General features: G+C 45.9%; 1 protein-coding gene across 4 annotated transcripts; it reads right to left on the bottom strand.

The window, feature by feature from the left end:
- Positions 1-4,131: 4,131 nt before the first annotated feature.
- On the bottom strand, positions 4,132-11,654 carry LOC138353489 (uncharacterized). Of its 4 annotated transcripts, none has more exons than XM_069306461.1 (2): positions 11,557-11,654; positions 4,132-5,460 (listed from the first exon to the last, which is right to left on the bottom strand). In XM_069306461.1, exon 2 carries the CDS (start codon positions 5,423-5,425, stop codon positions 4,388-4,390), a length of 1,038 nt encoding a protein of 345 aa, XP_069162562.1. In that variant the 5' UTR covers positions 5,426-5,460; positions 11,557-11,654; the 3' UTR covers positions 4,132-4,387. The 4 variants fall into 4 exon arrangements, with proteins under 4 accessions (XP_069162562.1, XP_069162565.1, XP_069162564.1 ...); XM_069306464.1 differs by having other exon boundaries at positions 11,495-11,601; XM_069306463.1 differs by having other exon boundaries at positions 11,499-11,596.
- Positions 11,655-13,858: the final 2,204 nt, after the last annotated feature.

Below are 13,858 nucleotides of genomic sequence, written 5' to 3' on the forward strand. Positions count from 1 at the left end.
GGAAGTACCCAGAGACCCAGGTTTGCGAACAGGGAGGACAACGGCATCGAGCCAGTCCTCAGGGACTGACGACGACTCCCAGATCCGATTATACAGACTCAGTAAATACTGAGACGTGCACGGAGGGAGATGGCGAAGCATCTCATAATGAATACCATCGGAGCCCGCCGCCGTAGAACCGCAGAGGGCCAGGGCAGAACGAAGTTCAGAGAGAGAGAAGGGATCAGTATAGGGAAGCTGAAGACGAGTGCAGAAATCTAAAGGACGAGACTCAAGGACAGGTTTACGAAGAAGGAAAGATTGGGGAAGATGAAGACCAGAGCTAACAGAAGAAAAGTGGGAACCCAGTACGGAAGCGACCTGCAACGGGTCCGCCACAAGAGTATCATGGAGGTGAAGGACCGGTGAAACATCGGGAACGAACTTACCCGCTATCTTGCGGATACGCTTCCAGATCTGAGCCAGAGGAGTTTCGGACGTAATTGTTGAGACATAAGATGCCCAACATTCATGTTTAGCCGTACGGATGGCCCTACGGGCCACCGCACTCGCTTTCCGAAAGAAAAGAAAAGAATCGGTCGTCTGCCTACGGCGGTGCCTCTTCCAGGCTGCACGCTTACAGCGGACAGCCCGAGCACAGTCTGCATTCCACCAGGGAACGTACTTCCATGGACCACGAGAGGAAGAGCGAGGGATAGAGCGGAGGGCAGCGTTGAAGACAGTGTCATGAAAAAGGAGGAGAGAGCGAGAGAGAGGCAGAAGGGAGAGGTCAGAGAGAGCAGCACTGAAGGTAAATAGGGTCCAGTCTGCCTTAGCAAACTGCCACCTAGGGAAAGAGAGGGAAGGGCGAAACGAGAAAAAGGAAACAAGGATAGGGAAATGATCACTTCCATGGAGGTCATCAAGAACCTGCCACGTGAAATCTAAGTAAAGAGAAGAAGAGCAGAGAGAAAGATCAAGACAAGAAAGGATGCGAGTCCGAGAGTCCAAATGAGTGGGCTCACCAGAATTCAGAAGAGACAGGGAAGAAAGGAGGAGAAACGGCTCAAGAAGGCGACCCCGGGTATTCGTCAGAACATCACCCCAAAGAGAATGACGACAATTGAAGTCACACAGCGTGAGCACAGGCTCCGGCAAGGAGTCTAGGTGTTTCAAATCAGGAAGAGAAAGCGGGACACTCGGGGGGAGATAAATGGAACAAACTGTGTACCATTTCCCCACAAAGATACGAGCAGCAGAACAATGGAGAGGCGAAGGAAAAAGTAAAGGAACAAAGGGAACATCAGCACGAATCAAGAGAGCAGAAGAATTAAAAGCCCCAGCAACGGCTGGGGGGGGGGGGGAGAGAAAGGAATAGCCACGAAAACGACCAGGACGAGCACCAAGCATCAGCTCCTGGAGACAGACACAAAGGGGCGAAAACCGCGAAATCAGAAGTTGGAGTTCGAGGAAATTGGCGTAATAACCTCGAACGTTCCATTGAAGAATGGACAATGACGAGAAGAGAAAGAACAAAAACAGAGAACAAGGAAGAAACAAAGGCGAAAGAGCAACAGAGCACGTTAAAGAATATCAGGGTCGGGATCAGGGTCAGCAAAGTCAGGGTTAGGGGGCATGGGTAAACTGAGCAAAGACGGAGGGAAGGAAACGGGAGAACAGATCAGAGGTGGGCGGGCGGAGTCCGGAGGAGGAGGAGGAAGAGGAGGAGACAACGGAGAGGATCAGTCAAGGACAGCAGCATGAAGAGGAGGGGTAGAAAGAGGGGTGCGTACCTCAGCAAGGGCAGCAACCGAGAGGGAAGCGGGGGCTAAAGAAACCTCCATAGCAGGAACAGGGGGCGCAACCACCGAAATGGGAGGGGAAGGTGCGAGAGAGGCAGAAGTAGGGGCCGAGGAAGAAAGTGAAACCTTCTTACCCGCCGGGGAGGAGGAAGGAGAGGAGCCAGGTTTACGCTTCTGACGTAAAGAGACAGGTGTCCCAGCAACCACGTACTGGGCAACGGATTCTAGCGTCTCAACAGGAGAAGCTGAACGAGAGCACACATGACGGCCGTTTGGAGAGCGATGGACTTCAGCCCGCACCGACAGGCGGCGGGGAGAGTCAAGGAGACTGAGGGGAAGGATGGGAAGGAGGAACGGAGGGAGACGAGGAAGAAGACACAGGAGACACGACAGACCGGGTAGAAAGAAGGGGAACCCCAGACAGAGGACCAGGAGGTGGATCCTTCGGGAGAGAACCCAAAGGAACAGAGGAGGGGGCAATGGGCGTATCAGGGTCCAAGGCCCGGAAACGGTTGTGAGTCTGAGGAAGGTGGGAAGGACGAGGAGAGGAAGAGCGCAACACGCGAGCGTAAGAGATATTAGCATAAGGCAGGAGCCGGCGAACCTGGCGTCTCGCCTCAGGAAAAGATAAACGTTCCCGGTGCTTCAAGTTGAGGACGGCTGCCTCAAGCTTGTAATGGACACACGCACGGGAGATGGTAGGATGGGCCTCACCGCAGTTGAGGCAACGAGCCTGGGGAGAAGTGCACTCCGACTTAGAGTGACCTTCGCCACCACACAAAGAACAGAGAGAGACAGTCCCGGAGCAGCGGAGGGCAGCATGCCCATACCTCCAGCACTTGTTGCAGAGCCGAGGAGAAGGAATGTATTCCTGGACAGAGCACCTGGCACCAGCAAGAATGACAGAGGGTGGAAGGGTCCTACCATCAAAGGTAATCTTCACAACCCGGAGGGGTTGACGGCGACTACCACGAGGGGGACGAGTAAACGTGTCCACCTGGAGAATAGAATGGCCATGGGCAGCAAGGATATGTCGAATATCGTCGTGGCAGTCGCGCAGGTCCCGAACACCGTTCGCAACATGGGGCGGGAGCAAAATAGTGCCAACACTGGCATTCAACTGAGCGTTCTTCGAGACCCGAACAGGGGTCTCGCCAAGGCAGGATAAGGCAGCCAAGCAGGAAGCAGCATCCTGAGAAGGAGCAGCAACGACACATGTAGTGAGACGAGTGGGGTTGAAAGCAATGGAGGCATCCACGGAATCAACGAGATGTCGATGGAGGGAGAAATCGTCAGGAGGCGCAGAATCAAGAGGGAGGAGATCAAAATATTTGGCCCATGAAGCGGGACCAAACAAGGCTTGATAGGTAGCAGAACTGGAAGGAACCGAGCGAGGGCGGCCGTGACGAGGACGGCGGTGAGAACCCCCAGAGAGAGAGAGGTTAAAAGGCGCAGTAGTTACAACTCGAGAAGGAGCCGCGCCAGGGGACGAGGTAGTCACCACTGGGGGCTTGGGGCTCGACCCAACCACAGAGGAGGGAGGGGAGCCAGGGGAAGGAGTCAGAGAGGCCAAAGGAGGAGCAAGGTCGGGGCCCAATGCAGCGGAGGCTACAGAGCCCGGTCTTCCAACACGGACTGACTCGGGGGCTTGGTCGCCCACCCCACGAGCCTGAGAAGGTAAACCAGAAACAGCCGAAACAGGGGTCATCATCATTACGAAAAGAAAAATTCATTCACGAATGTGCCCCCACACCCACCATGGAGCCACAATTAGAGGCAGGACACCCAACAAGAAGCTATCGCCGATCTTGCCGGGGCCTCCTAGGGGTGCGTCGTGAGTATATGCCCCACAAACGCCACCTTAAGAAACCGACAGTCCGTCGAGATCGGGTTCAGTGACGAAAGGGGGATTGACAATAAAAGGTTCCCCTCGCTCTCGACGTCGGGTACTACAGTTCTACGGGTGCAAGAGTATGCCTCCTCAAGCACCCGGGCGTCAAAATAGAAGAAGTCCAAGGGAAGAACCAGAACAAGCAAAAGGTCGGCAGGAAACGGCAAGCAGATAGGAGAAGAGGGGGGGGGGGGAGAAAAATGAAACAGAAGGAAAAGGAAAAGGTGCCCAGCAGAATTGGAGCGGACGGCAGCAGGAGCACAAGGCTAGAAAAGGACAGAGGACTGTCCCAAGGAGCATCACACTCCGGCAGCCACCCACTAAGCCCCCACACGGCAACAACGAGCTGAGCGGGGAGGGGGGGGGGTGCACAATAAACTAGCTGCCTCCGGTGGCAACAAGCAATCATTGACTCTTGGAGACAAGACACAAAGCAATGAACATTGAAATCAGAAGTTGTAGTTCAGGAAAACTTACAAAGAAACCACGAATATTTAATTGAAGAATAGACATGCTAAGCGTCATTTTATAAAAAGATAGTTTATAGTTACAAAACACGCGTCAGTTTATAATTAAAAATTAGGCTTCAGTTTATTTAAAAATGCATCAGTTTATAATTAAAAGAAGCATTCGTCAGTTTATATTAAAAACATTTTGAGTCGGTTTAAAACTAGAAAATGCATCAGTTTATAATTAAAAGAGCACGAGTCAGTTGTCATTGCTGAGGGTAGAATCCTGCAGTGTAGTAACCTCTTACGTTGTATCCATTCTCGTCATATATTGAATATCGATGACTTGGTCTGTAAGATTCACTGGAGTTGCTTAACAAGGAAGCTCCATACTTTATGACAGTGGAGTATTCTTGAGGTATACTGACGTTTTCTTTACAAGGTTGAGGAATATCACCATAGTGGAGCGAAAATGGGTCGGCCTTAGTAATGCTCGACTGGGTATTCTGGACTCTTGAGGTACAAGGCATGTACGTTTCCTTGGCGGAAGGCCAAAGGCATCTGCGCTTAGAGGGATTCACTTCTATGGCTTCTGGCATCTGACAGTCAAGCCATTCTTCCTTTATTTGTCGATGTTTTTCTTCTTTATCCCTTTCTTCAATTGAATACCACTTCACTTGGGTATTCTGGACTCCTGAGGTATAAGGCATGTACGATTCCTTGGAGGAACGCCAAAGGCATCTGCGCTTAGAGGGATTTACTTCTATGGCTTCTGGCATCTGACACTCAAGCCATTCTTCCTTTACTTGTCGATGTTTTTCTTCTTTATCCCTTTCTTCAATTGAATACCACTTCACTTGGGTATTCTGGACTCCTGAGGTATAAGGCATGTACGATTCCTTGGAGGAACGCCAAAGGCATCTGCGCTTAGAGGGATTCACTTCTATGGCTTCTGGCATCTGACAGTCAAGCCATTCTTCCTTTACTTGTCGATGTTTTTCCTCTTTATCCCTTTCTTCAATTGAATACCAAATCTTGTGAAAAGGTAAAAAATTATTATTTCTTGCGGTACTACGGTACCCCAAGAAATTTTCTTGCTTCGTTCTTCTACGGGACTTGATTGGTTCCATTCTAGGTGTAGAAGTAGGTTTAGAAAGATCATGGGCTTCTGGTATCCTGTAGTCTAGTATTTTCTCCTCTACTTGTCGACGCTTTTTATTTTCTTTATCACTAGAATACCAAATTTTCTGTAAAGTTGTAAAATTATTTTCTGACTGGTTTCTACGGTACTCGCTTGATTCCATTCTATGAGAAGTTGAACCGTCTGGATATGTTCAGTCTGTGGAAGGTGACCTGAAGATTAATTATTTAAAACTGAAAATTGTAAAGTTGTAACCTAATCTCACCTGTTACCTTCAGTTTTAATAAGACTGCAAAGTACCTATTGACTCAGACGAGGAAGCTCATACCTATATCACACCAAACTCATTTATGTATTAGACTACGTAGTGTATGTATGGGGCAAGTAACAAAAGTAGCAGCAAGTCATCCAAAGTAAATATATATAATTTGTTCTATAAATTGACAGGGTCCCGATATTACAGTCGGGTTCGTTCTCGACTCGCAATCGTGAATTCAGGATTCGAATCCCATGCGGGACAAAAATGGTTGGGCGCATATGCTAACTCCTAATGCCTCTGTTCACGTGGCTGTAAATATGTACCCAGGAGTTAGTCGGCTTGTTATGGAGTTGAATCCTGGGGAGAGTCAGTAATTCGACCCCTGGGGACCTCGACATAAGCCTAACGTATATATACACTGGCTGCCTGTCCCCCAAAACAATGTATTATTATTGTTATTATTGTTATTATTATTATTATTATTATTATTATTATTATTATTATTATTATTAACCCTCTTTTAAAACTGGCATTTTATCAGCACTGTTTTGACGATCTTACCTTTTGCTAAGATCTTACCCTAGTTCTCTACAACTAAGACTTGTGCTATGCACAAGTCTTAGTTGTAGAAACTTGAAGCCATGATTGGTGACCCAGGACGACACTGCATCAATCGCTAGTTGAAGCCGCCACAGGAGAAAAGGCGGATCAACACCATGACAACAGAGAGTAAGCTCGTCAACATTGAGCTGAGAAAATGACATAGGTAAGGAAGGAAAGAACACTATTGAGAGCAACCGAGCAACCATGAAAGAGAGTAGCGCTCAGAACACTACCTTGGGTACTACCTCGTAGTGTCGAAAAGTGGCAGATAACGCGGTACCAAGGCTCGCTCTAAAGGAACGACTAGAGAGGAAGCGTTGGAGGAAGAGAGGGAGATTACCATGAAGGCCAAAATAACGGAGCTAGGACAGAATATGGTATGTCCAGGCGGTATCATACACCTTTTCCAGGTTTAAGATCAGGAAGAGAAAGCAGGACATTAAGGGGAGAAATGAAACTGACTGTATACCATTAATCACAAAGATACGGGCCGCATAACACTGAATATGCAACTGAAAAAGTAGGGGAACGTAGGTACTATCATGATGGATCAAGAGAGCAGTAGTGTTATGGGTCCCAGCAAAAGCAGGAGTGGGGGGAGAGAAAGGAATAACCACGGAAGTGACCAGGACGAGTGCTAACTATCGGCGTCTGGAGACAGACACAAAGTGGTTAAAACTGCATGGTAAGAAGTTGGAGTTCATGGAAGTTGGCACAAAAACCACGAATATTCAATTGAAGAATAGACATTGTCAAAAACAGAGATAAGGAAGAAACTAAGGCAAACAACGCAGACTAAGATAGATCAGGATCAGTGAAATCAGGGTTACGAGGCATATGCAAATCTAGTAAAGACGATGGAGTCAAGAGAGCGGAAGGATGGACCAGAGGCGGACTGACAGGCCTGAGTGGGAGGAGTCATTGAGGAAAGGCGGTCAAGGGAATCAAAGGAAGGAAGGACAAACAGGGGAGTGCACTGGAGCAAGAACAGCATCCGAGAGAGACTCGGGGACCTCAATAGCTGCGACAGGCGACTCCGCCACTGAAATGGGAGAGGATGCAGGGACAGATTCGGAAGGTGAAGAATATAGCGATGCCGTCTTACCCACCAGGGAGGAAGAAGGAGAGGAGAGGAGCCAGGTTTACATTTCTCACGCAGAGAGACAAGCATATCAACAGCAATGTACTGGGCGATAGCCTCTACAGTCTCAAGAGGAGAAGGAGAATGAGAGCTAACAACACGAAGATTGCCGGGAGGAGGATGGACAACGGCCTGGACAGAAAGGCGTTGTAGAGGGCCAAAAGACAGAGGGAAGGGCTGAAAAGGAGGATTTGGGTGAAAAGGAAAGGGGGACACAGAAGACAGGGAAGACTGTGAAGGAAGGAAAGATACTCCAGACGGAGAACCAGGAGGAAGACCCTCTGGACCTCTCTCCTATGCCCAGAAAGCATAGGAGCAGGCGAGGTGGTGGTAAAAGTGTTGGAGTCTATGGCCTGGAAACAGTTGAGAAACTGAGAAAGTGGGAGAGGGCGAGGAGAAGTGGATCGCAACACACGAGCGTAAGACATGCCAGAGGAAGAGGGGAAGATGGCAAACCTGGCGTCACGCCTCAGGAAAAGATATACGATCGTAATTTTTCAAATTGAGAATGGCTTCCTCAAATTTGTAGTGCACACATGCGCAGAAGACAAGATGGGCGTCACTGCAATTGATGCAGTGAGCTTGGGTAGAGGAGCACTCCGTCTTAAAATGACCAGAATGTCCACACAAGGGGGGGATACACACCCCTCACTTGTGCACTTGATGGGACCATGCCCAAATCTCCAGCACATCTTCTGTGCCAGGTATGTACGACGGGCTCACCAAAGCCCGTTCTGCTTGGAACTTTTTGTTCCGTGTAGCTGAATCTAGAAGATCATCTCCAGCAGCTATTGCAGAGGCGAGGAGAGGGGATGTACTCCTGTACAGAGCATCTGGCACCAGCAAGAATTACGGAAGATGTAAGGGACCTACTATAAAAAGTGATCTTAACTGTGGGAAGAGTCTGACGACCACCACCACGAGAGGGTCGCGTGAATATATCAATCTGGATAGAATGACCTTGGGCCTCGAGAATATTTTTTATTTCCTCGAAGCAGTCTTTCAGTTCCCTATCACCAGTCGCAACATGGTACGACAGAATAACTGTGCCAATGCTGCCAAATGCTGACATTTAACCCGATATTATTGGAGATCCGAACAGAGGGGTCTCTAATGCATGACAACGTAGCAAAGCAGTCAGCCGCTTCCCGAGAATTCGTGCAATGACATGTACCAGTAAGGGTGGGGTTGAAAGTGACAAAGGTATCCACCGAATCAACTAGGTGTTTATGGAGGAATAAATCGTCAGGACGTGTAGGATAAACATGAGAGCAAAATACTTAGTTCACTTAGCAGGACCAAACAAATCTTGGAATGTATTAGATCGGGAAGGAATCGTGTACATACAAGTGCGGAGGTGACGGCCCGGAGCACCTCCATAAGGGGATGGGGAGTTATCTCACATACCTGGTTGATACCTGGTTGATGGGGTTCTGGGAGTTCTTCTACTCCCCAAGCCCGGCCCGAGGCCAGGCTTGACTTGTGAGAGTTTGGTCCACCAGGCTGTTGCTTGGAGCGGCCCGCAGGCCCACATACCCACCACAGCCCGGTTGGTCCGGTACTCCTTGGAGGAATAAATCTAGTTTCCTCTTGAAAATGTCCACGGTTGTTCCGGCAATATTTCTTATGCTTGCTGGGAGGACGTTGAACAACCGCGGACCTCTGATGTTTATACAGTGTTCTCTGATTGTGCCTATGGCACCTCTGCTCTTCACTGGTTCTATTCTGCATTTTATTCCATGTCGTTCACTCCAGTACGTTGTTATTTTACTGTGTAGATTTGGTACTTGGCCCTCCAGTATCTTCCAGGTGTATATTATTTGATATCTCTCTCGTCTTCTTTCTAGTGAGTACATTTGGAGGGCTTTGAGACGATCCCAATAATTTAGGTGCTTTATTGCGTCTATGCGTGCCGTATATGTTCTCTGTATTCCCTCTATTTCAGCAATCTCTCCTGCTCTGAAGGGGGAAGTGAGTACTGAGCAGTACTCAAGACGGGACAACACAAGTGACTTGAAGAGTACAACCATTGTGATGGGATCCCTGGATTTGAAAGTTCTCGTAATCCATCCTATCATTTTTCTGGCTGTCGCAATATTTGCTTGGTTATGCTCCTTAAACGTTAGGTCGTCAGACATTATTATTCCCAAATCCTTTACATGCTGTTTTCCTACTATGGGTACATTTGATTGTGTTTTGTACTCTGTATTATGTTTAAGGTCCTCATTTTTACCGTACCTGAGTACCTGGAATTTATCACTGTTAAACATCATGTTATTTTCTGATGCCCAGTCGAAAACTTTATTAATATCAGCTTGAAGTTTTTCAATGTCCTCAGCCGAGGTAATTTTCATACTGATTTTTGTGTCATCTGCAAAGGATGATACGAAGCTGTGACTTGTATTTTTGTCTATATCTGATATGAGAATTAAGGAAAAGCAGCGGTGCAAGGACTGTACCCTGAGGTACAGAGCTTTTCACTGCACTTGGACTAGATTTTATATGGTTGGCAGTTACTCGCTGAGTCCTGTTTGACAGAAAACTGAGTATCCAGCGTCCTACTTTACCGGTTATTCCCATTGACATCCAGAGGAGGAGAATTCTCCTCCGCTTAATTCCATCCTCTACGCATCCCTCTCTCCATTTCTCTCAGCTTCCCTCCCTCCCTCCCATTCTTTCAACTTGCCTGCCTGCCTGCCTACCGTTCTCACAGCTTATCACTCATTAATATTCAACTTCCCTCCCCCCCACATTCTCTCAACTTCTCTCGCCCCCCCCACATTCTCTCAACTTCTCTCCCCCCCCACATTCTCTCAACTTCTCCCCCCCCCCACATTCTCTCAACTACCCTCCCTCCCCCCTCATTCTCTCAACTTCCCTCCCCCACCTCATTCTCTCAACCTCCCTCCCCCCTCCACCTCATTCTCTCAACTTCCCTCCCCCCTCCACCTCATTCTCTCAACTTCTCTCCCCCCCCCCACCTAATTCTCTCAACTTCCCTCCCCCTCCCCCACCTCATTCTCTCAACTTCCCTCCCCCCCCCCCACCTCATTCTCTCAACTTCCCTCCACCACCACCTCATTCTCTCAACTTCCCTCCCCCACCACCTCATTCTCTCAACTTCCCTCCCACCACATTCTCTCAACTTCTCTCCCTCCCTCCCAACTTCCTTCCCTCCCTCCCTCATTCTCTCAGTTTACCGCCCTCTCATTCTCTCACCTTCCCTCACTCGATAACATTCTTTCAACTTCCCTTCCTTTCGAGGGTTGCATGGCACTCCCGAGACCTCTGTTTGCCTTATGTATCTAAAAGAATTAGATTCAGGAGTGAGCAGCAATATTGGCTAATTTATAGACAATGCGAACATTGGAAAGAATATATATATATATATATATATATATATATATATATATATATTTTTTCAGAAGACGATCACTTCAAGACGATCTAAATACCCTCTGTAATGGTCAAAAGACTGACAGATTCAGTTTAATGCTAACAATTGTATGGTTCTTAGGCTGGACAATGAGTTGCTACGTATCAGTTCGATGGTATTGAGATTGAACAGTCTAGTTGCATGAAGAGATCTATGGGGGGTCATTAGTAGTAGTAATTTAAAACTAAAAATTCAATGCATGTTCGAAATAAGGCAAACACGATACTGGGGTTTAATTCTATAAACGTTAGCAATGAAACCATTCTTCAGCTATTCCTAGTGCTTGTTAGGCCTTCATTTAGATTATGCAGTTCAGTTTTGGTCCGAGTTCAGTGAAGAATGAAATAAATCCTAGGAATTTTAAATCTTCCACATGAGGAGAGGGGAAGAGGAAGGTGGGAGACTGAGAGACGAAAGAAGAGCAGGGAGAGGGAAGGGGGTTACTGAGGGAGTGTGTTGAGGAAGAGGGGGGTGTGAAGAGAGGAGTGGGAGGGGCAGGGGGGGGGGGTGTTAAGAGAGGAGTTGGAGGGGGGTACAGGGAGGGACCACAGTGCAGCCTGGTACCCGCTCCAGGTTATTGTTTGGACAAACTCACAAACTAATACTTTGGTCGGGTCTCACTCCTGGTTTAATTTTCAGTAATGGTTTAAATAACTTTCAGGAAAAAATGGAAAACTAGAATTCAAATAAAGGAATTCCTTTCCTAACTAGCAGACCTTCAACTTGGCCATTCAATCAGAAGTTATCCAACGAGAAGGGACAACGAGTACTACACAACACGACAACAGTATACTTAATGTAGTGATGAAGACCACAAGTCTTCTGTTATACGGATCACAAAATACCACTGCTCACAAAAAGAGTGTCCTCGGGCAGCACTTTAACTCCACTACACCAGCAGTCCCTCTCTCACTCGCCCAACCCGTCCTCAACTCAAGTCCATTACATCCAGCGGTCGACCCCACAGACGCATTCATAAATTTTTACATGCTGTTCATTCAAAACGGGATTTTTTTTCAAATATAAATTAATGTTATTATATATTAGCATATTGTGCAAATATAGGCATAGGTTAGGTGTTTAGATTCTGTTGGCGATTATTTGTATTTCAACCCGTCCTCGACTCAAGTCCATTACATCCAGCGGTAGACCCCACAGGCGCATTCATAAATTTTAATATGCTGTTCATTCAAAACGGGAATTTTCTCAAGTATAAATTAATATTATCATATATTAGCATATTGTGCATATATAGGCATAGGTTAGGTTAGGTGTTTAGGTTCTGTTGGCGATTATTTGTATTTGTAGTACGTGGGTGAAGCATTTATAGCGTTGTGATTCGAACAAAATTCGTCAGCGAAACACTTGTTCCGGATATGTTCGAACGTCAGCAGTTGCGAGTCGTGTGTAAACCGCTTTTCATTCATAAACAGGGGGTTTGGCGGGTGCATGGAATCACTTTTGGATCTTTGTTTGGAGGACGGGCTGACTCTCAACTGATGACGTTCGAACACTTCCAGAACAAGTGCTTCACTGACGACGTTTGATCAAACCCAGCCCGTCCTCCAAACAAAGATCCAAAAGTGATTCCATGCACCCGCCAAACCCCCTGTTTATGAATGAAAAGCAGTTTACACACGACTCACAACTGCTGACGTTCGAACATATCCGGAACAAGTGTTTCACTGACGAGTTTTGTTCGAACCACATCGCTATAAATGCTTCACCCACGTACTACAAATGCAAATAATCGCCAACCGAACCTAAATACCTAACCTATCCTAACCTATGCCTATATATGCACAATATGCTATTATAATATTAATTTATATTTGAGAAAATTCTTGTTTTGAATGAACAGCAAGTTAAAATTTATGAATGCGTCTGTGGGGTCGACATCTGGATTTAATGGACTTGAGTCGAGGACGGGTTGTGAGAGTCGTGTGTAAACCGTTCTTCATCCATAAACAGGAGGTTTGGCGGGTGGATGGAATCACTTTCGGGTATTCGTTTGGAGGACGGGCTGCACTCCACAACACCAGCTGTCTCCCTCTCACTCGCCACTTGTCCATCGAACATGTTCCAACACTTCTCCCAAAGTTTCGTAAATAACCCCTAATACTAGTTCACACGGCTCTCATTCATATTTTTTTTAAGATCAATATAAATCAAGTCACAATATTTATGTTGATAAGTTTTTTTACGGTAATCAGGCAATATATATATATATATATATATATATATATATATATATATATATATATATATATATATATATATAATATGTTGTACCTAGTAGCCAGAATGCAGTACTCGGCCTACTATGCAAGGACCGATTTGCCTAATATGCCAAGTTTTCCTGAATTTATATATTTTTCGTTTTTCTTCTTATGAAATGATAAAGCTATCCATTTAATTATGTATGAGTAAAGTTCTTTTAATTTGAGTTAAAACTAAAGTAGATATATGACCGAACATAACCAACCCTACCTAACCTAACTACCTCCTATTTTAACTTAACCAAAACTAACATAACTAAGGTGATAATTTATGTTCTTATCATAATACAATAATAATATCTTAACACAATACAATAATAATATTTCAAATAAACCAATTGGAAACAATATTTTGAAAATAACGAAAATCACTATTTTCGTTATTTTCTATAACGAAAATAGTCTATTTAAAAAGAAGACTATTTTGAAAATAGTCTTCTTTGTTTTATAGAATATGATCAGGTCTATGTTTTGGTCAGGAATAGTGCTTTTTACTCCTTTACGAATTATTTCCTTCATTATTCTTTCTTCTTTTTTATGTTCAATATGCATAATAAGGCACTATGCTTCACTAAAAAAAAAGAAGAAGAAAGAATAATGAAGGAAATAATTCATAAAGGAGTAAAAAGCATTATTCCTGACCAAAACATAGACCTGATCATATTCTATAAAACAAAGAAAACTACTGATCTCCTTATTAAAAACAGGCCGAAGCTGACGGAGAACCCTTTAACGCAGTCAAGCGTTGTATACACGTACACTTGCCCCCACGAAGGATGTAACCTTCAATCTAAGTACATAGGTATGACGTCGACCAAGATGACGAGGCGTTTGACCAGTCATCTTCAATCCGGTGCTCCCAAGAATCACATGAGACA

This window comes from Procambarus clarkii, chromosome 58, assembly GCF_040958095.1.
Source record: "Procambarus clarkii isolate CNS0578487 chromosome 58, FALCON_Pclarkii_2.0, whole genome shotgun sequence".
Lineage (NCBI taxonomy): Eukaryota > Metazoa > Arthropoda > Malacostraca > Decapoda > Cambaridae > Procambarus > Procambarus clarkii.